Below are 26,651 nucleotides of genomic sequence, written 5' to 3' on the forward strand. Positions count from 1 at the left end.
TCAGGTCATGATCTCAGTTCATGAATTCAAGCCCCACTCATGAGTTCAAACCCCACTTGGGATTCTCTCTCTCTCTCTGCCCCTTCCCTATGAACACACACACTCTCTCCCTCCTCAAAATAAACTTAAAAAGAAAAAAAAGGAAAAGATAGCCCTAATGCATATTCCAACAAGGTAGAAGGGTCTCCCGCTTAATTAATTCCCTTCTGAGCCCCAGGTTATTGCCAAAAATACATACATATGTAATATGTAAACAAATATTTATTGAGTAAAAGAATATTTCTTTTGGGGTGCCTAGGTGGCTCAGTCGGTTAAGCATTTGACTTTCAACTCAGGTCATGATCTCGTGGTTCCTGGGTTCGAGTCCCGTGTCAGGCTCTGTGCTGACAGCTCAGAGCCTGGAGACTGCTTCGTATTTTGTGTCTCCCTCTCTCTCTCTTCCCTCCCCTATTCATGCTCTGTCTCTGTCTCTCAAAAATAAATAAACATTAAAAATTATTTTAATAAAAAAGGATATTTCTTTCAATTAAAAATGAATACATTATCATAAAAACACTAAGGAAGAATCACTCTTTGCTTTACGTTAGCAGCACCTTCTTCCATTTATTCTATAAAATAAACAACACAGGATGCCTGGGTGGCTCAGTCAGTTAAGCATCCAACTTAGGCTCAGGTCATGATCTCATGGTTTGTGGGTTCAAGCCCTACCTCTGCTGTTAGCACAGAACCCTCATCAGATCCTCTGTTCCCCTCCTCTCTGTCCTTCCCCCACTGTTTCTCTCTCTCTCAAAATAAATAAACTTTAAAAAATAAAATAACACAGAAAACGCATTTTCATAATTTTTACATGGGATATGATAATCATTGTTACATTGGGTGATAATGAGAAAAAGAACAGGTTCAAAATAATACTTGAGTTCTACATTGCAGTATATTTTTGGTCTAACATATATAATGATACAGTCTTAACATGTGTTGCTTTTACCATACAATACATTGATAAGCAAACAACAAAAAGTCTACCAACCCAAAAAAAAAAAAAAAAAGAGATCTTGACAAATCATTCACTTATAACAGTTTTTGATAAACCTACTTTGCCACATAGCATAGACTAACTTCTCGTTTTGAAGTTCCTCACGTTTATAACAATCAGCCTGTGACAGTCCTGTTATCCTCACCTTACCTCCCTCTTCATTGCTTCTCTTGTCTCCTTTTGCTACTGTATATTTCTGATGTAGCAAAATCGGGTCAATGATAGTGTGTGGGTGAGAGGTAAAAGAAGAGAGAAATCAAGAAATGACAGTTGTAAGGGTAGTAATAGTAAAATCTTAGCTTGACAACTGGTTGTAAATTACAGCACAGTCTAACACATAAGAATTCATTTGTTGTGCTCCAACTTTATAAACTTGTAGGAAGCTGGAAACAGCAGAATCCTAGTGAATATTATTGCTCCTTTTTTTAACTAATAGAAAATATAGGTCATCAAAATTTGAGAAGCAATGAACACAGAAAAAATAAACCTATGTCCCTATACTCAAAATAATAATGCTTCACTTTTCTAAAGCCCTTTTCACATACTTTTAAACATATATATATATCAGCATTTTCAAAGAGAAGTATTTTCCTGTTTACAAAAACAAATGAGTATTTGTGAATTTAGGCAGTTAATGCCACAGATCTAAATTTACAAAAACAGCTTTCAGTTGTATTCCAAAATTCAAAATTAAATCTCTCTGTAGTCTTTAAATATCTCACTGATCCAGAACTCAAGTAACCCCCAAATCCTACCAAAATCAAATTATACTAATAACAGAATAATTTTAATCTTTGACCGTATCCTTTTTTTTGAAACTACTTTAAACTCCCATAGGACAATTCTCCCTCGTTCTCCTCCTCCTTCTTTCCACTTTAATTATGGATATCACTTATAAATCAGTCCCTTATTCCTGGTCCTGTTTCTTTTATATTTAAACTCCTAACCACAAGGATTTATCTACCACCTGTACAAATTTGTATCTCTCCGCTCCTGTCAGATTTAACATATTAGGACATACTTATTTAACAATGAAACTTAAACTTCTCTCCCCCACCAATAATTCCCAAAATAGATGCCTTATCAATTAACATCCATCCAGATTCATTACTTCCTCCTTTACTTCTATATTTAATACCAAATTCAATAGATTCATCCCTTACAAAGTCCCTGGTATTCTTATTCCTTCCCATTTCCCCAGCCATTAGACACTCCAGGTCATTATCTCCCACATGTATTATTTCAATAGCCTCTTAGCTGATCGCCCTACCTACTTCCAACCTCTCCACACTTTATCCAACATACACAAAGAGATGTCAGAATTTACCACTTCAATTTGCCCACTCAGAAACCCATAGTGCATCCCTACTGTTTCAAATCCAAACTCATTGGCCAAATGTTCTAGGTAGTTACGGTGCAAAGGCACTTTTTTTTTCATCACCTAAGTAACCAGATTGTTTTTTCCTTTAACTTAACAAACACAGCTGCCATTAGCACCTCATGTACTTCTAGCTTTCAAAAAATTACCCACCCCCCATTTAGAGACCCCCCCACAAGTGATTTAGCGTAAGGGTTAAGAATACAGGTTCTGCAGTTTGATTGGAATCCAGCCTCCACCACTTAAGAACTAAATGACATTAACCAAGTCATTTAACTTCATCTATTTAACGGGGACTCTAACCCTACCTCCTAAGGTTGTTATGAAAATTAATGTAATACCCTTAAAGCACTAGGCCAATGCCCAGGACACCGGTGAATGATCAATAAGTGTTAGCCACTGTCATTATTATTACAGCCACTTTTATCCAGGCAAGCCAATTGCTCTACCAGAGGCTATGTATCTGACTTCATTATTCTTGACTCCCTCAACTGCAATCTGTTAGAGGTGGAATGGGTTGAGAAAGGAGCTAGTCACATGTCAATTACCATCCAAATCTTGGCTTAGTCCTCTCCTTCGATTATTCAACTGATGCCTACTGCTAAACTAAATACAAGTGCACACATGGCACACAGCAAATAGTCCTTAGTAAATATTTCTTGGGCTGATATGTTAAATGCTAACGAAATACTGTAGTTAGTATATATTTTTTGCCTATTTTCTCTAAAATATTAATAAACCGTATGCTTCTAAAATAAAACTGCTCCTAAACAGTGTCCTATAGCTTCAAGTAGCTACAGTTTGAAGTACACAAAACAGGAATAAAAAAATCTGTTACTTAGTAACTGTCCTCAAATAGATTCAACTAACTATATTCTACCTTTCTAGCTGGTAAAGGTAAGTATCTGTGATGTCTTATCTATCAATTAATTCTTGGGTCAGTGCTTTATAACTAGTACTAAATGCACTGTTATTAATTCCACAATTTTTCAATATAAAAATAAAACAAGGGCATCATCAAAATAATGTGCAAAAAGATAATGATAGGGGGCACCTGGCTGGCCCGGTCGGTAGAGCATGAAACTCCTGATTTTGGGGTTGTAGGTCGAGTGTAAACATTACTTAAAAATAAAATTTTTTTTTTTAATTTTTTTTTCAACGTTTATTTATTTTTGGAACAGAGAGAGACAGAGCATGAACGGGGGAGGGGCAGAGAGAGGGGAGACACAGAATCGGAAACAGGCTCCAGGCTCTGAGCCATCAGCCCAGAGCCCGACGTGGGGCTCGAACTCACGGACCGCGAGATCGTGACCTGGCTGAAGTCGGACGCTTAACCGACTGCGCCACCCAGGCGCCCCAAAAATAAAATATTTTTAAAAAATGGTAAGATTTTTAAATTGTCAAAAAGCTAAGCATAGATACTCCCAGTTCTTTCCTTGAATTCTTATCCTCCCTCTCCCAAAAAACCAAACCCATGCAGAAGCACAGATTTTTTTTCCATTGGATTTTTAAAGCTGAAAGGACCTCAATTCCCATTTCCCAACATCCCACTGAGTTCCACATGAGAAGGTGAAGCCCAGAAAGGCCAGACAGATAGCTACAGATCCAACAATCAAAATGAGGCAGGAGCGGGAACTGAACCCAGTGTTCCTGACACCTAGGTCAGTGCTCTTTGCACTACATCATGAACCATTTCAACTGATTTCTTCCATGCCTACTTAATATAGAAAATAAAATTAACTGTATCACATGAACATCTCACAAAACAACTAAGTATAATCATGGTGTGGTTAATACTGACATATTTTACACTATTTTTAAGAACACTTGTTAGGAATAAAGGTCTCAAGCCAGAAACAGACTATTTCTATTATAATTACTTATGTTCTGGAAATGATCCTTCCCTTTATCAGATTTTATAAAATCTAAGATTCCAATTTTAGCTAATTTTTTTTCATGAGTTACACATGGTATGGTCATCTATGCAGCCTCCTCCCCAACAATAGCTTAAGCAATCCATGTCTCAGATAAAAATGTTATCTAGTCCAGGCTGATGAGCATATGTTAGAATCTGTTCCTAATATAGAATCATACACTTTTGGAGTTGGAAGGAACCTTGGAGATCACCTCTCATTTTACAGAGGAAACAAATACCCAGCAGGGACCTGCCCAAGGTCAAAGTTTCTATATAAGAACCCAGGTTCAGAACAGAAAGTTTTCAAAAGAAGATTTCACAGAAAAACACAATACTTAATCGAACACCTTAGCTTGTCTCCCTTTTCATCTATTTAAGTACAACTTCCTGCATGAGGAACTTCTGAAATGTAAGAAAAGAAAGCAAAACAAAAAACTAAGCCAACTTGTTTTAAGTCTACAGCCAAGTCACTGATCTTAAAAACTTAGAAGGTAGATCTTTGCAAGAATTGCAGACAGTAATATTTTATAATAAAATCCCAAAAGGCTATCTATGAATATAAATAAGCAGAGGGAGAAAAGACACACACATTATCAATATTCTTATCTCGCTAACAAATTACATAAATGGTTATAAACAGGAAAACTATAAACTTGCAACTTTCAAGAAAGAAAGAATATTAATCACCATACATAGTAATTACACAAGAGTGTCGATATGTTTTGAAGTTATATTTTGATCATAGTGCTTAAGGGAAGCTGGAAATTGTTTTTAGTCTCTTTTCACATACTTTAAGTCATGTTAAAAAACAAAATTTTGAGGAAAACATTTTATCAAACCTTAATAAAAAGGAAAATGTGTATTCACACCTTAACAAAATAAGAGAATTACAAACTACATTGTCTACCCATGTTTTTAAGAATAAGCGGGGGAAAAAACAGAATAAATGAAAACAGAATATTCCTGAAAGTTAAGGCCTGAGAACCATTAAGCTTACACTTTTTTTTCCTCAATAAAAAAAGGTGCCACACAAGCCAATTTACCTGGAGGAATATGTTTCTTAACTCATGAGGATCACCTCGCTTGGTTGTTTGCACCTGTAAGGAAAAAAAGAAAAAAGAAAAAGCCAGTTAATGCTTTACTAGAGACCATATCATCTCTTCAGATTAGAGTTCACAAATGCTAACAAATCAATGCTCTTATCTTTTATAGGGGCATTTCGTTTAAAACAAACCAAAAGTATTAACACTGATAACACCTGTCAAATTGGAGATCTATGGCTACAGAGTGGAAGTACAGGTGTGAAGAGCTTAATATACAGCAAATCTACCAGATTTCCTCTGGACTGGAAATGGAAGGCAGTGAGGATCAATCTCTTATTTTATTCCACATCCACTAGCAACACAATAGCAACCACCCACCTCCAAATCAAAAGGCCAGGAAGAACAGGGCAACAGAAAAGTTAAAACACCCAAATCAATCGCCTGGCCTAGCAGCTTTTCTCCCCCATGGAAAGCAATCCAGAATATAATTATCTCTGCGCCCCTGTCTTTCGCCACCCAACCTAAAATACGAAAGCTGCTACATTTCCAAATACTTTCGACATCTTGCCACCAGCAGCACAAATGCCAACCACTGCCCCCAGCCCCACCGAAGCCCCAAATAACTCCAATTCCTCACCCCCTCCCCCACTGCAATACACAGATGCCTTAGGTTATCCCCGGCTTTACATGCCACTTCCTCCCACTCCCTTTCTGATGGCCTCCAACTCCGGGCTCACAATTTCACGCACCTAAGGCAGGGCACTACTCTTCCTTCACCGACCTGGTCCTCACAAGCCCCTCCAACTCATAATCCCTCCTACTTCCCCTCCCCCAGCCGGGCATCCTCTCCCTCCGGTCCAAGCCCCCACACAGCTCTCCCACCCGCAAGCTGGAGCCCCAGGATACGCTATCTAAGAACCAGGCAACGAAGGAAATGGTAAGAGGTGAGGGGCCGGGGGCAAGGTCCCGGGATGTCTCTTATGCAATAAAGGCAGCAGCAGAGAGTCGGGAGTCACCTTGACCGCCATGCTGTGCTCGGAAGCCGGGGACGAGCGAGTGAGCGAGCAGGGCCGAGCTGTCAGGGCGCGCGCGCGCCGCCTCCCCGGCCGCGCCCGCCCACCCGCTCGCCGGCGCCGCGCGCGTCCCTATGCAAATGAGCCCGGGGCGGGGCGGGAAAAGGGCCCCGAATCCCCGCCAGAAAGGGAGCTGGTCCCGGCCGGCGACCTGTCTCGCTGGGGAGGGGAATAATCCTCCCATAGGCTAGACTGGAGTGCCAGCCCTGGGATTCCGATGCGCCGCGTGGTTGTCTACTGCTCAGTCGCCGCCCAGGTTTCTTAAGGCCTCTTAATGGGTGTGGCTTTGGGCACCGACTTCAGCCAAAGTCGTTTAATCCTGAGACTTAAAGGAACGCTTGGGGCCCAGACTGAGTAAGATTTCGAAAGATCAGATGACATGTCCCATTAATGATACTAATAAATGAATTAATGACAACTAATGGCAAATATTGACAATGAAAAGGATTGGGGACCATGCACTCTGGGCAAAACCTAAGGAAATATAACTTGAGAAATCTGCCCCTAAATTGGCATCGGATGAATATGCTTAATATATTTGTAATTCTTGTACTACTATAAAGCTTTATTAGTAGACTCACTCCACATTCCTAATCATCCAAATCCTTTGTGCAATGAGGTGGGGCACAAATGCATACAGAAAAAAAATCCATCTGTCCATGGACAGGACTGGTACTGAATTCTGGCCCAAGTCGCCAGTACATGAAGATTGCCGGCCCTGCCTAAGCAGTAGCTCTACCTGGAACCAAAATAATGTCTCTAAAACTGAGTTCTGCCACTATGACTATATTGAGGTATTGAGCCACATAATGATTCACTCAACATTTACTGGGCATCTATTACATGCTAGACATAGTCCTGCTTGTAAAAAATACAAAAACAAATAGCATTGTGTCCCTAACTTCTAGGATCTTACAGATGGTTAATGCTTACCCAAACCCCAACCTTAAGTATATTTTATTTGTGACTACAAGCATACTTGCTGGGTTTTTTTTTTAAAGCTAACAACATAAGATTTATTTTAATATCACTTAGCTCTATGATCCCATCCCTCTCCACCCTCTTTCACATTTCCAATGTTGAATCTAACAGGAGGCTTCCCTTTTCTCCAGTCTCACTAATCATGTTTGTATTAAGTATCCAAGTTAATAGAAATGAGGAAAGAGGAATGGAGAATGTAAATTGTTGATAAGGAATGCTACATTACTAGTACTCCTATAATGAACTTTTCTGCTGCAGTTGACTTAACTGTTTACCACCATTCTTTCTTCAACTTGTTCAAAGTTCTTTTAACAATGTTATCGGACATAAAGATTTACAAATTCATATTTTGTTCTTCTACACCCTTATGCTCCTGATACTTTGCTCTCTCTTTTTTCATGACATTTCTCTAAGTAGGATTCTTAAGATTTTTTTTTTATATTACTTTACAAGGGAAGAATGTTTAGTAGGCCAAAGTTCCTTAGTTTGAATAAAAGTACTTAAGGAAAGGAAGACATTTATTTAAAATAAAAGTATTGGGGCACCTGGGTGGCTCAGTCAGCTAAGCAACCAACTCTTGATTTTGGCTCAGGTCATGATCTCATGGTTTGTGAGTTCAAGACCCTAGAGGACTCTGTACTGAGAGTGTGGAGCCTGCTTGGGATTCTCTCTCTCTCTCTCTCTCTCTCTCTCTCTCCCTCCCTCCCTCCCCAGCTTGCACTGACATGTGCACTCTCTCAAAATAAATACACATTTAAAATAAATAAATAAACAAAAGAATTATTTCCTATTGGAATACATTGTTGGCCAAATCTATATAGTTGGAGTGAAAATTTAGGGTCCGACTGGCCACTCCTACAGAGGAAGACATCACATTTAAACAGAGCCCACCACAACAATTCATAGGTATAAGCACCAAGCCACAACGAAAATTTTCTCAAATAAAAATAGCCAACTTTTTAAAAAAATTATACATATATATATACATATATAGATATATATATACACACATATATATACATATATATAGATATATATATATACACACACACACATATATATATATATATATATATATATGCCTTAAAAAATAGCTGATTTTTGAGTAAGTCCAAGAGCTTCACTGGTGCCAATCTAGTTGCAATGGAAATGATGTAATAATTTAAAACTAAATTAGGGTGCTATACAGAGAAAATAGAAAAGCTCAGCTACCCTAAATAAATATGGATTTTGCTAAATTTTTTATCCATCATATAATAATAAAATGGACAAAGGTATTAAAACTATCTACTTTAAGGAAATTAAGTATTTAAAGGAATACAAAAGCCCATGAGTTAGAGTTCCTATGCTGAAGAGCTTTCCAACCTATCGTTCTGTTATAATGATTGGCTCAGTTAAGCATCCGACTTCAGCTCAGGTCATGATTTCACAGTCTGTGAGTTCAAGCCCCGCGTTGGGCTCTGTGCTGACAGCTCAGAGCCTGGAGCTTGCTTCAAATTCTGTGTCTCCCTCTCTCTCTGCCCCTCCCCGTTCACGCTCTGTCTCTCTCTGTCTCAAAAATAAATAAACACTAAAAAAAATTTTTTTTAATTAAAACTTACTTGTGCTTCAATTGCAAATGAGCAGGATTTAGGGAAAACTTAGTCAATGGGGTATCAAAAGACAAACCTGTCAAATAAGATTCACAATATATTTGGGAAAAGGTAGTAGAAATAGTTCAAAACTTTTCACAGTTTTTTAAAATTACTTGCCAATATAGTAATTTATAACTCTTTCCTTAAATTGCAAATGACATTTGTAAACATGAAATAATTTTAAAACTATGGAACAACTACAGGTTGAAAACTTGATCATTAAAAGTCTATAGAGAATGACATTTAGAAAGCACAGTTGTCAGTTAAAGGCTAAGAAACTGTTGCAAATATATTTATGTTTATATATTGTCATTAATAGTCACTTTTTAGAATCGGTTTCATAAGAGATTCAGTATGTAGCTTGACTGAGCTGGGAATTTAAATATGCTTGTGAAGTTGTGGCCCATGAAAATAATATATTACCCCAGATGTAAAACCAAAATATGGGTTTACTAGACAAACCTGCAGAAACATGTTTCTAACTCCCAAACAGCTTACATTATGTTAATTTGAAACCAGCCAATCACTTTGTGGGTGAAAGTTAGAATTATACTAATGTCTAGTGCCCTAACAAGCTAAAATATAATAATTAAAACAAGAGACAATTTCCAGTGAGCCTGTTCTGCCACAACTCTTGGCCCTCCTTCCATCTTTAATAACATACTATTTCTGTTTATCTTTTAGCCTCCTCTGATTATTTTACTGACATGAACACATTTTTGTTCTTGTTTCCATATCCCACATAGCTACTAGGAGTGTCATCTTGCAAGAAGTAAATCCAGGTGGTATATGAACACTTAGTAGAGCATTAGGATATCACTGACTAATTAAACCAGGAGTGAAGCTCCTGGCATACAGCATCATTATGATGAAGAATAAGCGGCATTTTACGCCTGCCATCAAGATGAAACTCACTTAAAATATCTGAAATAGGGGCATCTGGGTGGCTCAGTTAGTTAAGTGTCCAACTCTTGGTTTCCACTCAGGTCATGAGCTCATGGATCTTGAGTTCCAGCCCTGCATGGGACTCTGTGCTGACAGTGTGAAGCCTGCTTGGGACTCTCCCTCTTTCTCCCTCTCTCTCTGCCCATCCCCTGCTTGTGCTCTCTGTCTCTCTCAAAATAAGTAAGTAAACTTAAAAAAATAAAATAAAATATTTGAAATAAATAGCATGATCTGACTTTGGCACACATACACAAAGGATGTTTGAACATCTGGAACTAGAATATAAAATGGTTCCTTTTATTTTACTGAAATATTACAAAACTTTCAATTTTATTTCATTTATTTCTTTTTAAATATTTTATTTTTAAGTAATCTCTACACCCAACATGGGGCTCGAACTCACAACCCCAAGATCAAGAGTCACATGCTCCACTGACTGAGCCAGCCACGTACCCTCAAAACTTACAGTTTTATAAGATGTGCTTTTAACTCCTTCTTTGCTAAGAGTCTATATGGGGAAATGGCAAGGGGTAGACTAGAGAGAAATATGAAGGGCTGAGTGTCCAAGTTTGAGAAAATTATGTTCTAGATGGTAGGCTGACCTCAAAATCAATCAATCAGAAATTATTAGTTCAACCCAAACCACTCATAGACACTAGATAAATGAGACACTTTAGGATTCCTCCATACTATACAAATATACTCCCTGTATGCACATTTTCTCTAGTTTAAATAAATTTTTTTTTTGGTGGAGAGGGCAGAGTGGGATACCAAAAATCAGATGAAATAGTTGTACTTCTGGAGTTACATCTTCCTAAACTGTTCTTCCTCACAATCTGACTCTGAGTCCTATAAATTATGCAATGAGGATGAGTAGTCTTATTTTTGGACCACAGTCTTCTTTATTCCCTTGTGGAGACAATAACAGACGGTTTTCTTTTCAATGGATTTTGGAAGGAATTCACGGAATGACCTTCTGTAGAGGTTTAAGTCTGTGAGGGCCCTATCACTATATTAGTCATGTGAAAGCTAATATTTAGTGGAAACCCTTATGATCAGATGGAGGATTGAACTAGATGAACTTTAATGGTTTGTTTTTTTTAACACTCTAATGTCATGATTAAGAGTGAGCCAAATTTTAGCTAATAAAAACTTATTGAGTGCCTTGTGTTTACACTAAATTCACTGTTGCAACTATAGGAAATAAGAAAAATAAATAGCATGATCCCCATTTGACCATGGCAACTGCTATTATTCATTTTTTTGATGAAGAAAGCTGATGATACCAAAACCTTCTGCATGTGGCAAAGGCCAAGGCAGCTGTAGGTAATAATGGGGTATTGCCACATATTCCCACTCCAACCAGAAGTATGTAATTGGGACAACGAACATCTTGCCCGGTTCGTGAGCCACTTACCTCTCTCTACCCTATCCCTGGAGATTTACCTGGATCTCGTTTTTGCCTCCCTTCTATTTAGAGGTCAATAAGGAAGGATGCTAGGGATCTGGTCCAAAGTAAAGAAAAAAATTTCACTTTAAAAATTGTGCCAGGTGGGGCACCTGGGTGGCTCAGGTCATGATCTCATGGCTGGCCACATCAGGCTCAGTGCTGATAGCTCAGAGCCTAGAGCCTCCTTTGGATTCTGTGTCCCCCTCCCTTTCTGCCCTTCCTCTGTTCATGCTCTGTCTCTCTGTCTCTTAGAAATAAATAAACATTAAAAAAAATTATAAAAATTGTGCCAGGAGAAAAGCAAAAGCTTCATAATATCCAAAGTAACTTAAAAAATAACAAAGTCAGAGGCACCTGGGTGGCTCAGTTAGTTAAGCATTCCACTCTTGATTTCAGCTCAGGTCATGATCACAGGGTCGTGAGTTTGAGCACTGCACCAGGCTCCATGATGAGCATGGAGCCTGCATGGGATTCTCTCTCTCCCTCTCCCTCTGCCACTTCCCTGCTCATGCTCTCTCTCTCTCTTAAAATAAATAAACATTTAAAGAAAAAATAAAAAAAAACAACAAAGTTAGGGGACTCACACTACCTGACTTCAATTTACTGTAAAGCTAAGGAAATCAGTACAGTGTGGTACTGGCTGACATAAGGATTGATAAATAGATCAATAGAACAAATTAGAGAGCCCAGAAATGGATCCAAAATTATAAAGTCATCTGATTTCTTTTTCTTTCAATGTTCATTTATTTTTGAGAGAGAAAGAGAGAGAGAGCCTGCAATCAGGGGAGGGGCAGGGGCTGGGAGAGAGGGAGACACAGAATCCAAAGCAGGGTCCAGGCTCTGAGCTGTTAGCACAGAGCCCGACACAGGGCTTAAACTCATGAACCAGGAGATCATGACCTGAGCCGAAGTTAGACACTTAACCAACTGAGCCACCAAGCGCCCCTAAACTCATCTGATTTCAAAGGTACTAAAACAATTCAATGGGGCAAAGAGTCTTTTCAACAAGTAACTCTAGAATAACCAGAAATTTATATGGGAAAATAAACTTCAACCTCTACTTCAAACATGCACCAAGACTGATTTGAGATAAATAATAGACCTAAATACAAAAGCTAAAATCATAAAGCTTTAAGCAGAAAACATAAAAGAATATCTTAGTGACTCAAAGGTAGGTAAAGGATGTTTATTCAGGACATTAAAAAGCAATAACCATAAATTAAGAAATTATGTTGCACTAAAATTAAAATTTGTACTCATCAGGGGCACCTGGGTGGCTCAGCTGGTTAAGTGTCTGACTTCTGCTCAGGTCATGATCTTGCAGTTCATGGGTTCGAGCTCTGCATCGGGCTGCTGTCAGTGCAGAGCCTGTTTCAGATCCTCTGTCCCCCTCTCTCTGCCCCTCCTTCCCTCTCTCTCTCTTTCTCTCAAAAATAAATAAACATTTTTTTAAAAATTTGTACTTATCAGGGGTGCCGGGGTGGCTCAGTAGGTTAAGCATCTGACTTTGGCTCAGGTCATGATCTCGCAGTTTGTGGGTTCTAGCCCCGTGTCAGGCTCTGTGCTGAGAGCTCAGAGTCTGGAGCCTGCTTTGGATTCTGTGTGTGTGTGTGTGTGTGTGTGTGTGTGTGTGTGTTTGTCTGCCTCTCCCCTACTCACACTCTGTCTCTCTCTCTCTCTCAAAAATAAACATTAAAAAACAATTTTTTTAAATTTGTACTCATCAAACAACAGCATTAAGAAAATGAATAGGCAAGCCACAGTCTCTGGGAGAAAAGTCAGCAAAACATATACACAACAAAGGACTGATATTCCAGTATATAAAGAATTCCTGGGGTGCCTGGGTGGCTCAGGTGGTTAAGCATCCAGGTTATGATCTCATGGTTTGTGAATTTGAGCACTGAGTCAGGCGCTGCTCTGGGCAGAGCCTGCTTGGGATTCTCTCTTTGTCTTTCTCTCTGCCCTTCCCCTCTCTCCTCTGTGTTCTCTCCCTCTCTCTCCTCTGTCTCTCTCGCAAAATAAATAAATAAACTTAAAAAAAAAAAAAAAAAAGAGCTCCTAAAACTCAATGATGAAGAAACAACTTAGTTTAAAAATGGGCAAAAGACAAAAGACTTGAACAAATACTTTGCAAAAGATAATGTACAAATGGCCAATAAGCACATGAAAAACTGCACATGATTAGCCATCAGGGAAATGCAAATTAAATCACAGTGAAAAGATAGCACTACACACCCACTAGAATGGCTAAAATTAAAAAGACTGAAAACAGATGCTGGCAAGGATGTGGAGCAACCAGAGTTCTCATGCACTGTAGTGGGAGTATAAAATGGTATAATCACTTTGGGAAAAGATCTAGCAGATTCTATAAAACTAAACACACACCTACACTATGACCCAGCAATTCTACCTTTTGGTATTTACCCAAGAGAAGTGAAAATATATGTGGATAAAAAGACTTGTACAAGACTGTTCATGGCTACTTTATTCATAAAATCCAAAATCTGGAAATAGTCCAGGTATCTATCAATAGGAGAATGGAGAAACTATGGTATATCTACAGAATGTAATACTATTCAGGAATAAAAGATAGAGCAAATTATTGATACACACAACATGGATGAGTCTTAAAAGTATCATGCTAAGTGAAAGAATTAGTGCAAAAGAGCATATGATGGGGATGACTGGGTGGCTCAATTGGTTAAGCATCTGACTCTTGATTTTGGCTCAGGTCATGATCTCACAGTTCGTGAGTTTGAGCCCTATGCCAGGCTCTGTGCTAACAGCATGGAGCCTGCTTGGGATTCTCCCTTTCCCTCTCTCTCTCTCTCTGCCCCTTGCCCACTTATGTTCTCTCTCTCTCTCTCTCTCTCTCTCAAAATAAATAAACTTTTCAAAAAAAGATTTTTAAAAGGTGTACACTGTATGATTACATTTATGCGAAGTTCTAGAACAAATAAAACTAATCTATGGTGGAAAAGAAAACAGAACCATGTTTTCTGGAGGAGAGGAATTGAAGGCACTATCTGGATGATGGTAATAGTCTATGTCTTGCTAAGAGTTTAGATTACAGGTATATGTATTTTCCAAAACTTAGGGAATGTACACTTAAGGTTTCATTGTGTGTAAATTTCCTCCAAAGGAAAACTATCTGTGAATACTGAATTGTAGCTAATGAAGTATTTAGGGGGAAAAGTACTAGTATCTTAAATTTACTTTGAAATGCATAAAAAAAATAAGATTGAAGACTGGATAGAGAGAGACAGATGAACAGATGGACAGATGGATGGATGAATGGATGGGGAAGGAAGGGGAGAGAGAGAGAGATGTGACACCTCACTGAGGGGCATATGGGAATTCATTGTAAAACTTTCAATTTTCCCATATATTTGAAATTTCTCATAATAAAACTTTCTGGGAAACTGTACTGGGTCTTTGTGTTACTAAATATGGCTACTCAGGTACATAATTCTATCATTTGGCTAGAAATTGTAGTGGGACTTGTTTTTTAAACATTGTTAGGCCTCTGTGCCTTGTTGGACAGTAGGGAATAGAAACTTCTTGACAAACTTCTTGTCAAGAAACTTCTTGACAAATAATGTATCTCTATTATGGACAGGGGAATCTGAAAACTACGTTGAATTGAGAGAAAAAAAAAATGTTCTCCTTAATGTGGATTCAGACAGTGATTACATGGAAGTTGTGTTTGTGTGTATGTGTTTCTTTGGTCTAATGCTTACCCACGGGAAAACTGGAGGAAGTATATGGAAGTTTATTTGTATAACATACTGACAGAAATCTTGGAAATTACCAGCCTATACTGAAACTGTCCTGCTTAAGTGTACCTACAGTGTAAATCTAGACTGAGAAACCCAAGACTTTGGTAGGAAATACTCAGTAATGGGTCATTGTGTCCTTGGATTGCCCTGTTGGGAGAAGGATGAAATCCTAGAGAGTTTCCAAAAAGGGGAAAGAAGATTTGTAGCAGCAGACCTACAGAAAGGACTCACTGAGGAAGAAAGGGCCACAACCCTCAAGACAAGGAATCCAGGAACTGGGGTATGCACAGGAAAAACTTCTGAAGAATTACTATAAAGAAATGGTGTAATATTGACCAGTATCAAATTGTACTGATCAGACAAATAATCAGGAAGTTTAAGTTAGAAAGTCTGGAGAAACAGTATGAAACAGCTAGACTTTGGAGAGGAAGCCTTTCTGGAAAGAGACAGATCAAGGAGGAAAATTGGGCAGAATTGTGGAATGGTTGGCATTCTTTTAATCAGAAGAGGATGAAGCTGAGAACACAGAAGGAACTTGACCAAGAATTGTTGAAGGTCTCAAAGTTGTACTCTGCATATTCCTTTCCCAGTAGCCCTGACAACAGAATACCACTTTAAGGTACTGACAGTATTATAAGGAAAAACTACATGAAAATGAAATAAACAGGAATTAAGAGTTGAGTCCATAAGAGGACCATAACCTCTCTGTACTGCGAAAGATGTCAGAAAGAGTAAAGAATATACTTACACATAAAAATAGTTAATGACAGCTTGTACTTCTGAAGAAGTTTGTGGGTAATACTGATAATAGGTAATACTGAGCTGCTGCTTCTTCCCTGATTCTGGTCAAGTCGGCATTGGAAGAAATCAGAGTAACACATCTCTATATGGTCTTTCCTATATTATCCTATATTATCAACTATCACTACTTGGAAAGAAGCACAGAAACAGTCATTGTTTGCTCACCCTGTTCTTCTATCATCCCGGATGGACAGCTTACCTGGAAGGTTCAGGATAGAGATAGGTAATAAAATAGGTAGTCAGCAATTATATAATTTTAGCATCCCCAACCCTTCAACAAAGCCTTACATAAAACAAGTTTTGTGTTGATAGTAGGGAATAATATTAAGGCGCAGTTATGGGAAGAGTACCTTCCTCATATCACCCCTTCACAGAGATCCATGTGGCAAAAGCAACAATATCATTTCATCAAATACAGTAGACTCAGACTTCTAGGTGCAAAACAGAAGCCAAGTGAGTGCAATTCAAGTTATGACAAATGGTAACAGGGGGCATGGATCACAGAGAAGCAAAGGCTTAGTAGCAGATGAGACAAATCTCCCTTTCCTTAAACATACTCGGGAACCTTAAAGGGGTGGTAGGGCATCTTGTCATACAGAATTCGATATGGCTATGAAGTTCTAATCCATCTCTTATTTTTTTAATTTTTTAAATATGTACTTATTTTTGAAAGAGAGAGAGAGAGAGAGAGAGAGTGTGAGTGGGGGAAGGGCAGAGACGGAGGGAGACACAGAATCTGAAGCAGGTTCCAGGTTCTGAGCTGTCTGCAGAGCCCGATGTGGGGTTTGAACTCATGAACCACAAGATCATGACCTGAGCTGAAGTCAGATGCTTAACTGACTGAGCCACCCAGGCGCCCCTCTAATCCATCTCTTAGATGCAGCATGTCTGCTACTATTGATACCTATGAGTAGGAAATATGAAGGGAACATAATTATCCCTCTCCATAAAGATCTTACAATGTATTGGGAAAACAAAACATAGGTAAAACCATTAAGTTATAATGCATATGCTTAGCTATGTAGTAAATTTCTGCAATATAGGTTTAGAAAATGAAAAAATTGGTTCAAGCTGGATAATATACAGAAGGTTTCATAGAAACTGTAATTTACTACTTGTTCCTGACTTTACCATTTCTCTGTGTTCCTTGTGGAATATGTCTTATTCCCCTTACCCTCCCTTCTTCATCCACACCCTCAGTCCTAACACTTATCTCAATGCCTGACATTAGCTATCCAGGTACTAATTAAATGTTTGTTGATTATTCCTAGCTGATCTCTCCACCACAAGCCATTAGTCCTTTCATATTTCCTATATTGCTTTAGTTACTCAGGCCAGAAAACTGGGTATCAGACTCTTCCTTACCCCTCACATCTGAATAGGTACCCAGTCCCTTGTTTTCCACCCCCTTCTGCGCTTTTTAAAATCTCCTATCATCATTATAATAGGCTTCATTAGGCCTCTTGATTGTTCTTCCAAGCCTCTAGTTCTCCACTTTCTGACTCCTATCACTATCCTCAAATCCATTCTCTACAGTGCTGTCAAGTATTCAATCTAAAACAGAAATTAAATTTTGACTCTTCCCCATCCTTCAGTGACTTTCTACTGACTTCAGCACAAAATCCAAACTCCTCAGTATGGTGAAGAATGGAAGCTTCCCAAACTGTTCCCTTTTAGTTAAATCTTCTGTCTTACTGCTACCATACTTGTTCCTTTAGTCACAAGGATTTTAGGGCTATTTCCTTTGTGCTAATCCTTTGAGAATATTTTACTCCACATTTACTCCACACTGCATATTCTTTAAGGTACAGCTCAAGAATCTTCTTCAGAAAACAATCTTTCATCCCCTTTCCCTGACTAGGGTAGGCTTCCCTCTGTGTACAGTATTTATCACTGTGTTATAATCACTTCTTTGCTTATTGTCTTTTCCACTGGTGGCTTTCAAACTTCATTGACCCAGACATATATAGTAAAAAATACATATTTTTAATCCTAACCCCACCCAGTACACACTGAAATAAAAATTTCATGAAACAATATCTAACTTTACTATATGCAACATACTCTGGTATTTATTATTCTGTGTTAGTCTCCTTCCTTTTTTTCCTAATTCTGGTTTCAACATACTGAATTGGTTTCATGGCCCAATTTAAAAATACTGCAACAGACTGTCAACTCACATAGATTCGTGAGCATGATAGACGCTCATTATAAGTAATTAAGAAAAAGAGAAAACAAAAATCTCTCTATCTCTACCAATTAGCACAGGGGTCGGCATATAGCATTAGTCTATAAAAACGTTTAATAAAAGAATGAATACACACTTCTGGGGCAGACCATCTTCATAAATCATCTTTTGCCCCCATCATTTCCCTTTTTTTTTAATTAAAAAAAATTAACGTTTATTTATTATTCAGAGACAGAGAGAGACAGAGCATGACCAGGGGAGGAGCTGAGAGACAGGGAGACACAGAATGTGAAGCAGGCTCCAGGTTCCGAGCTGTCAGCAGAGAGCCCGACACGGGGCTCAAACTCACAAACTGTGAGATCATGACCTGAGATGAAGTCGGACGCTCAACCAACTGAGCCATCCAGGTGCCCCAATCACTTCCCTTTTTTAAGAATAAGAGTTTCTTACAAGACATTAAATTAAAATATAGACCTGTAAGCACAGATACAGAGACAGGAAAAACTGGAGAAGGGATTTAAAAACTGTTGAGTTTGGAGGCACCTGGGTGGCTCAGTTGGTTAAGTGTCCAACTTTTCATTTTGACTCAGGTCATGATCTCACGGTTCGTGAGACTGAGCTCCATATCTGGCTCTGTGCTGACAGCATGGAGCCTGCTTGGCATTCTCTCCCTCCATTTCTCTCTGCCCCTGTCCCGCTTTAAAAAAAAAAAAAAAAAGAAAAAAAGTTTATTTATTTTTGAGAGAGAGAGAGAGAGAGAGAGAGAGCAAGCACAAGTAGGGGAGGACAGAGACAGAGGGAGACACAGAATCCAAACAAGGCTCTAGGCTCTGAACTGTCAGCACAGAGCCCGATGTAGGGCTTGAACCCACGAACCCATGAACTGTGGGATCAAGACCTGAGTGGAAGTTGGACACTCAACCGACTGAGCCACCCAGGTGCCCCGCCCCTGTCCCACTTACTCTCTCCCTCGCTCTCAAAATAAATAAATAAAAAAAATAAGTTTTCAATTGTTGAGTTTAAAGGGTATAATGAGAAAGGCATGATTGCTGAAGGCCAACTGTTAGATATTTCAAAAAAGGCCCAATATGGTGAAGTTACTGAGGTCCAGGATATCTGGTCATCAGTTCCAGAGGTCAGAAATCATCTTGTAAATGACCCAAAGATCACTTAATCTAACCAAATTCACAAGATACTGATGCATAGAGGTGCCTGGGTGGCTCAGTCAATTAAGTGTCTGACTTAGGCTCAGGTCATGATCTCACGATCCGTGAGTTTGAGCCCCACATCTGGGTGTCAGGCTCTCTGCTGGCATCTCAGAGCCTGGAACCTGCTTCATATTTTGTGTCTCCTTCTCTCCCTCTGCCCCTTTCCTGGTCATGCTCTGTCTCTGTCTTTGTCAAAAATACATGAACATAAAAAAAAGATACTGATGCATAGCTCATTTTAACTAATATTTATTACTGAGTACTTACTTTGTATCAGACAATATCCTAAGCTCAAAATACGAATCTATCCTCAAAACAATCCTGTGAACTAGGCTTATCTCATATTATTATCTCTGTTTCAAAGATGAGGAAACTGAGACTGAGACGTGTAGTTACCTCTCCAAAGTTAAACAGGTAATAAGTGTAATAAAAAGGTTAGTAAAAAGATTGTGATAAAAATCTTGCAAAAAATCTCTCAAAAAGCAGAGCAATACACAAAGAAAAGGAGGAAAGATATTTAAATATGGAGAACTAATCCAAGGAGCCCAATAATTGATTATCAAGTGTTCCACAAAAAATTGAGTTTTAAAAGGATAGGAGAAAAATCAGATAAACAAATAAGAGAATTTTCCATATCCAAAAGATGGAGTTTTGAGTCTCAAACTGTCCTCTGTGTATCCAGGATGAATGAAAAAGTTTCAATACCAAGGCACATTTTGAAATATCAGAACATTAGAGGTAAAAAGGGTAGCCAGAAATACAGCTCCATGAGCCAAGAGGAAGAGGTGAAAATGGCCCCTGTCACTATCACACCAAATAATCCACAGGAGAAATTTCTGCCTCCCTTCCCCACAGCTTTGGGCTCATGGATTTTGAGGTCCTGTATCCAAGGGAGGAATGCTTCCATCAGGAAATACCACCAAGGTTCAGATGAATTAGAAATTAATACTGCCCCCTGGCCATTTGGGGCTTCTCAAACTGCAGAGTTAAAGGCAGGAGGGGTCACCATAGCCATGTGGTGATTAATTCCAATCATCAAAGGGAAACTAAATGATGAGACAAGGATGACTATGTCCAAAACCCAGCTGAGGCAACTCTATAGCCAACCCAACAAAGATAAGTCTATACTGGACTCAGATCATTTGGGAATTAAGGGTTAGGCACTGCACTAGATATAGAATTAGATCCAGTTAAGCTGCTCATAGGGATAAGGGAGCATGTAATGAAGGACTGAAAAAGAAGTTATTAGTAGTTTAGGCCTCATGGGCACCTACAGAAAGAGGGTTCAATAGCAGCTACACTATATTATTCTTACTCCCCATTCTACCCCACATTATATGAAGAGCATTGGCATTGGCTAGCATTTTAAACCCCATCATCCTGTGATTATATGATGACTGATAGGTCTATGTGTGCCCATTGTGTTGGGGACAATGATTGTCATACAAGAGATGATACATGAATTTCTTACAGTACAAATTACACAGGAAGATATTGGGGCTTGATTGCTTTTGCAGTATTCCATCTAAAGGAGAGACCTACTAACAAAGGAGACAAAAGCAGTGAGGAGCCAGAGTTTTCTTTTCAGGGAATTGGTATAAAACAGAGGCCCCTTGGGGTGCCTGGGTGGCTCAGTGGGTTAAGCGTCCGACTTTGGCTCAGGTCATGATCTCGCGGTCCGTGGGTTTGAGCCCCGCGTCGGGCTCTGTGCTGACAGCTCAGAGCCTGGAGCCTGTTTCAGATTCTGTGTCTCCCTCTTTCTCTGACCCTCCCCTGTTCATGCTCTCTCTCTGTCTCAAAAATAAATAAATGTTAAAAAAATAAAAATAAAAATAAAAATAAATAAATAAATAAAACAGAAGCCGCTTTCAGAAGCCCACTGAATAAATTAAGAATGCATGCTATATGAGAGACAGGGCACTGATGGCAGTCATTGTCAACTAAAGAAGCAGGGATGACCGAAACAGAGTAGTTAAGTAGCAAGATTCATTTCTCCTCTCTTCCTACTTCTAGCCAACACCAGAAGAGTTCGCGTTGAGAAGGAAAGAGGAAAAAATATACTAGAACCAACCAGGCATCCCGCAACCTAATTTTTAGGGGTTTAAAGAAGGAGAATGACTGAAAAATTGACTATACTCCTTTCCTCATTTCAAGTCCCCATGGCTATAAGTCTAGATAGCAATGGAGGAGGTTTCAAAACATCGAAGTTTTGGGGCACCTGAGTGGCTCAGTTGAGTGTCCAACTTCGGCTGAGGTCATGATCTCACAGTTCACAAGTTTGAGTCCCATGTTGGGTTCTGTGCTGACAGCTCAGAGTCTGGAGTCTGTTTCAGATTCTGTGTCTCCATTTCTCTCTGCCTCCCCCCCCCCCCCCCCGCACTCTGTCTCTTTCTCAAAAATAAATAAACATTAAAAAAACAATTAAAAAAATAAAACACCAAAGTTTTAACTAGGATAGGCTAGACTTTGAATAACTCAAAAATTTTGTAAATGTTTATTTATTATTTATTTTGAGAGAGAGAGGGAGAGAACGAGCAGGGGAGGGGCTGAGAAAGGGAGAGAAAGAATCCCAAGCAGGTTCCACACTGCCAGCAGAGCCCAACACCAGTGGAACCTGACTCACGAACCGAACCGTTGAGTTCATGACCTAAGCCAAACGACAGTCAGATGCTTAACCAGCTGAGCCACCCAGGTGCCCCTAGACTTTGAGTAACTTAAAAGAGCAGAAAATGTACTCTAGGAAAACATAATACAGTAGAGCGATGACTAGAGAAAAATAAAGCATTTTAGTACATACCCCAAACAACTTCAGATTCCTTAGTAACTTGGTCACATAAAAGAAATAATAGTATGTAGTTTATGATATAATGTTAAGTGGATGAATCAGAACTTAAAATTGTATGTATGTGTACGAGTAATCTGAATATATTAAACAATGCCTGGAGCAGATAATTGAGTTTTCCCTAAATCACAATTTTTCATAGGGTCAGCAATGATCATATATCTAACCAAACCTACTATTACATTTTTTTTTGCCACCTATTTGTTTTAAGAAGTAAAATAAGTTTATTTTGTAAGATTGCTTTTCATAAATCCATGTTGGATGATAGATATTTGGCCACCCTCTGTGGACTTGTAAATTATGATTTTCTGGTTTTTGTTTTTTGGTTTTTTGGTTGTTATTGTTTTTCAAAGATTAACACCATAGTATTTCAAAGAAGAAGACTAAACAAAGTGTGGTCTCTCAGTTCTTCCCTTTTCCATTAAAATTTGAGTATTATGCTTGAGTTTTTCCATTATCTGCAATCATTCTAGTTTGCAGGGAGTCCATACATATAATTGTTAATAGCACAGATATTTCAGAGAACATGTCTTTGAGTCCTCTAGTGAAGATTCCTTTAGGCCCACCTGATGTGAAATCATCCACCCTAACCTATTCTATCTCTGACTCCAATTTCTACAGCATCATTGGTAATATTTGTATGAGGACTCTAATTTATGAAGTCTTCCTCTCACATTGGAATATTTTAGGACACTGGAGCAGGGTGAGAATATCCTGGAATTATTTACAGCATATTGATCTATACTAGGAATGCCCTTACCCCTTTTTAACCCAATCCTGGTAAGAGATAAAAAGTTTATGGCTATCTTTTTAAAATATCAACCCCATATGATCCCAATGGAAAATATATATGAACTAGATAGCATAAAAGTAAAGTAAGGCTCACCAAAGAATCACCTTTCAAATTACAGCTTATGTTCTTATCTTATAATTATGATTTAGATAAGTACTCAGCTACCTTTAATAAATGGATAAGGTGTTGTAATATACTAAATACATAACTATGCAATTTTCATTTGTGCTTAGATATGGGCTCATATACCAAAAAATCTCCTAATAGTATATAAAATGTCATTTGGCATTTAAACACACTGTCTAATTTCTTTTGCTTAACACAAAGCAAAGCAAAACCTAAGATAATTAAATTATATTGATGCTATTCAAAAGAATTGGACATTTGTCATCTCCCTGCTGCAGTCCTTCTGTGCATTTTGATGAAAAGAACAATATAAAGTTCAAAATCTGAGAATAAAAGAACTTGAAAGTCTACTTGAAAAGGAAAAATAGCAAAAATCTTTACTAAATGAAAGAAACATACAATTTAGCTCAGCAAGGCTTCTACATATCCAAGGACAACGTAGATGTGCAGCCACAATTTTTTGAAAAGAAAATGTCTTCCCGGCCTGTCTTGTGATTCTTGCATAATAAAACTTACATAAAACAAAATGTTGTAATTACTTGTTAATATTTTAAAATATTTTAGGACCCCCTTGCAATTGTTCTTACAACTTTTTTTTTAAATAGAATTTTTCATTTCTCCAAGTATTTGTCCTTAAATAAGGATATTACATATAATTTTTTAAAGTCAATATTTGGATTTTTAGATAAGAATTCATAAAATGAAAATGCAATAAATTATAATAAATAGGTAATTCCAGTATTACAATAAATAGATAATTCTATTTACATAGGACTTGTCCTTAAAGGCCAGGCAGAGAGGGGAGGGAGATAAACCTGAGCATGGGTCTAAAGAAGAGAGGATATGGGCAAGCTTAAATATTAATGTATTCAATACAAGACTTTCTCTGAATAAAAATCTTTCATAAATGGTAAAAGAATTTGTTCTCACTTCAAGTAAGAACTCAGAGATGAAGATAATATTCTTCCAGCCCCAGAGGAGTTATCAATAAGAGGTAAATAAGCTTAAGAGAGGAGAAGGTGATGATTCATAATTATCCCCTAGGAGGACAGATCAGAAAGTGAGGCAATCTTTCTGTGATAAGTAGGCCTACCTTGGTGAGTGAACACAGCAGGCCCCAGATACAGCAGGCCTCAATGGAGCCAACTGGAGAGAAGTGAGAGAAGAGTATAAAAGCCTCACTTGGGGTGAAATGTGGGGCTGCTGCTGGGGGGAACAGCATGCGCTCACTCCTGTTTGTTGTGGGAAACCCAGGGAGGAAAAGGAGGAAGGATGTTATATCCACTGGTCCACTTACCCAATACCTCTCTTTGACTCTGTAAGTGTATTCCTAATAGGACCTGGGTTTGGGGAGATGGCAGCCTACATCTAGTGTCTGAATGTCTGGGTGCTCAACTGATTGAAGGATAGAGATGGAAGTATAAAGGAGCAGGGTAAGCTGCTCATGAGGAATAGCTAGGCCTTCTTAGAGCTCTGTGAGAAAGCTCAAATCTGGGTTAAAATTCTCTGGGGAAAACCAAGGCTACTGATGATGTGGGCTTGTCTACAAGAATACATGTGCCCCAGAGAATCTTGTCTTTGGAGCCACTGTACTAGGGATAAACGTACTCTGGCAAAAGATCATCTCCTGGCAATTGTGTCGATTACCCGCCTTAGGCCAGAGCTACTCCCTGGTGACATCCAAAGAACAATTTAATAAGGAAAGACCTGCAGTATACACATGTTGGCAGGATGAGTTGAACATGAATAAGGTGGTTTGTAGTCTTTGATTCTAATCACATGCTGAAGGATGTTTTAAAGCAAAGAAACTTAGCAGTTTCCAATCTCAAGAACCATGAATTGCTGGAACAAAAGCGGAAGCATAGTTGTTTTGTGGAGAAATGATGTTCTTGATAGTATTACACAAAATCATTTAAAATAAACACTTAACAGGTATCAATCATGAGCCAGACACGGTGACTTTCTTTCCAAAGTAAAGTATTTCATGAAAGAAATTAACCCTTTCAACAGCAAGAATGGGAAGAAGAAAACCCAGAAAAACATAGGATCAAACTGAGAGTTGGGCCACAGTATCACCTCTATCAGTAACTCACTGAGAAACCTTAAAGAAGAGTGTGGGATGAAGTCAGGGATTTTCAGGGGTGCACAGGTGGCTTACCTAGGTGGAATATATTAAAAATTAGTATTCATATTCTTTTTTGTCTAAAAAACAATAAGTTAACAATAGTAATATTTAATATAGGAATGAAGAGTGACAAAAATATATTAGATATACATTTATATGGAGATACATACACAAATTTTTATGCGTATATATACCAAATTAAAAAGATGGCAATGACTAGATTATCTGATTTCTAAAATCACTTTGCTCTAAAGTTCTGATTCTACATTATTCAAAGTACTTTAGTTTCTCTTAAACCACATCTAAAAATCACACCATATCTATAATAACATAAACTTCCCCATATACAATATACAAAATTAAATCTTACAAAGATATGAAAAAGTAAACATTTTATTATTTAGATGCATCCTAGCCCTACCAACACACCCTTCTTACCTGATGAAGCAGGTTCTCTCTGTATTATATGATGCCAGTTGGCATGACCCTTTCGTCCTCTTAGCTCATTCAAGAGACTGGCAAAGGGATTCTCTGAGAGCCCTGTGTTGATGAGATTAATGACAAACTTAAAGTCTGGATTCTCTCTAGGAAAATTTTCAGAATTCTTTTAATTTTACTAATTTGCACAGCCACTAGTTTGTTTCATTTGTTGATAACTGTATATATATATATATATTTTTTTAGTTTATATTTATATTTTATTTTATAATTCTTTTAGTTAACAACTCAACAATATTAAGAATCAATAATATATATTGTTGACAACAATATATATATTTTAGTTTATAATTATATTTTATTTTATAATTCTTTTAACGGATAGATTTATGAACTAAACATTTAATTCACAGTATTATATAACTGGTATAAAAGCTACTCACTTTGTGTGCCCAGATGATAGCAAGTTAAGAGTCTTACTGTGCATAGTAATATGGATAAATAGATCAAAAGGTGAAAACCAGTCCATTAAAATATCAGCTTTGGGGCTCCTGAGTGGCTCAGTGGGTTAAGCATACAACTCATGATTTCGGCTTGGGTCATGATCTCGGGTTTGTGGGATTGAGCCCCGTGTAGGGCTCTGTGCTGGCAGCGTGGACCCTGCTTGGGATTCTCTTTCTCCCTCTTTCACTGCCCCCTCTACCCTGTGCACGTGCTCTATCTCTCCCTCTTGCTCTCTCAAACCAAATAAACATTAAAAAAAAATGACAGCTTTCACAATTAAGTAAATATACTTAACACTACTAAAATGCATGTTTAAAAATCATTAAAATGTTCAATTTTATGTGTTTTATACCAGTCAAAAAAAAAAAAAAAGACAAGGACTGAAATAATATATC

General features: G+C 38.2%; 1 protein-coding gene across 4 annotated transcripts in view; it reads right to left on the reverse strand.

Annotated features, from left to right (window-relative positions):
* SLC25A12 (solute carrier family 25 member 12) overlaps positions 1–26,651 on the reverse strand; it is a 209,464-nt gene that overhangs the window by 96,793 nt on the left and 86,020 nt on the right. Inside the window, exons 1-2 of one of the 4 annotated variants that reach the window (XM_040475384.1) lie at positions 25,753–25,840; positions 5,370–5,423 (exon numbers count right to left, since the gene is read on the reverse strand). Coding sequence is in view for 3 of the 4 variants with exons in the window: in XM_040475383.1 (XP_040331317.1) it covers positions 5,370–5,423; positions 6,594–6,626 (87 nt within the window). In the remaining variant the exon portion in view is untranslated. Of the gene's footprint in view, positions 1–5,369; positions 5,424–6,385; positions 6,506–6,593; positions 6,642–25,752; positions 25,841–26,651 lie in introns of those variants that run through there. The other 3 variants (XM_040475383.1, XM_040475387.1, XM_040475386.1) reach the window with 3 other exon arrangements.

This window comes from Herpailurus yagouaroundi, unplaced genomic scaffold (genome assembly GCF_014898765.1).
Source record: "Herpailurus yagouaroundi ecotype Mexico unplaced genomic scaffold, PumYag 140, whole genome shotgun sequence".
NCBI lineage: Eukaryota > Metazoa > Chordata > Mammalia > Carnivora > Felidae > Herpailurus > Herpailurus yagouaroundi.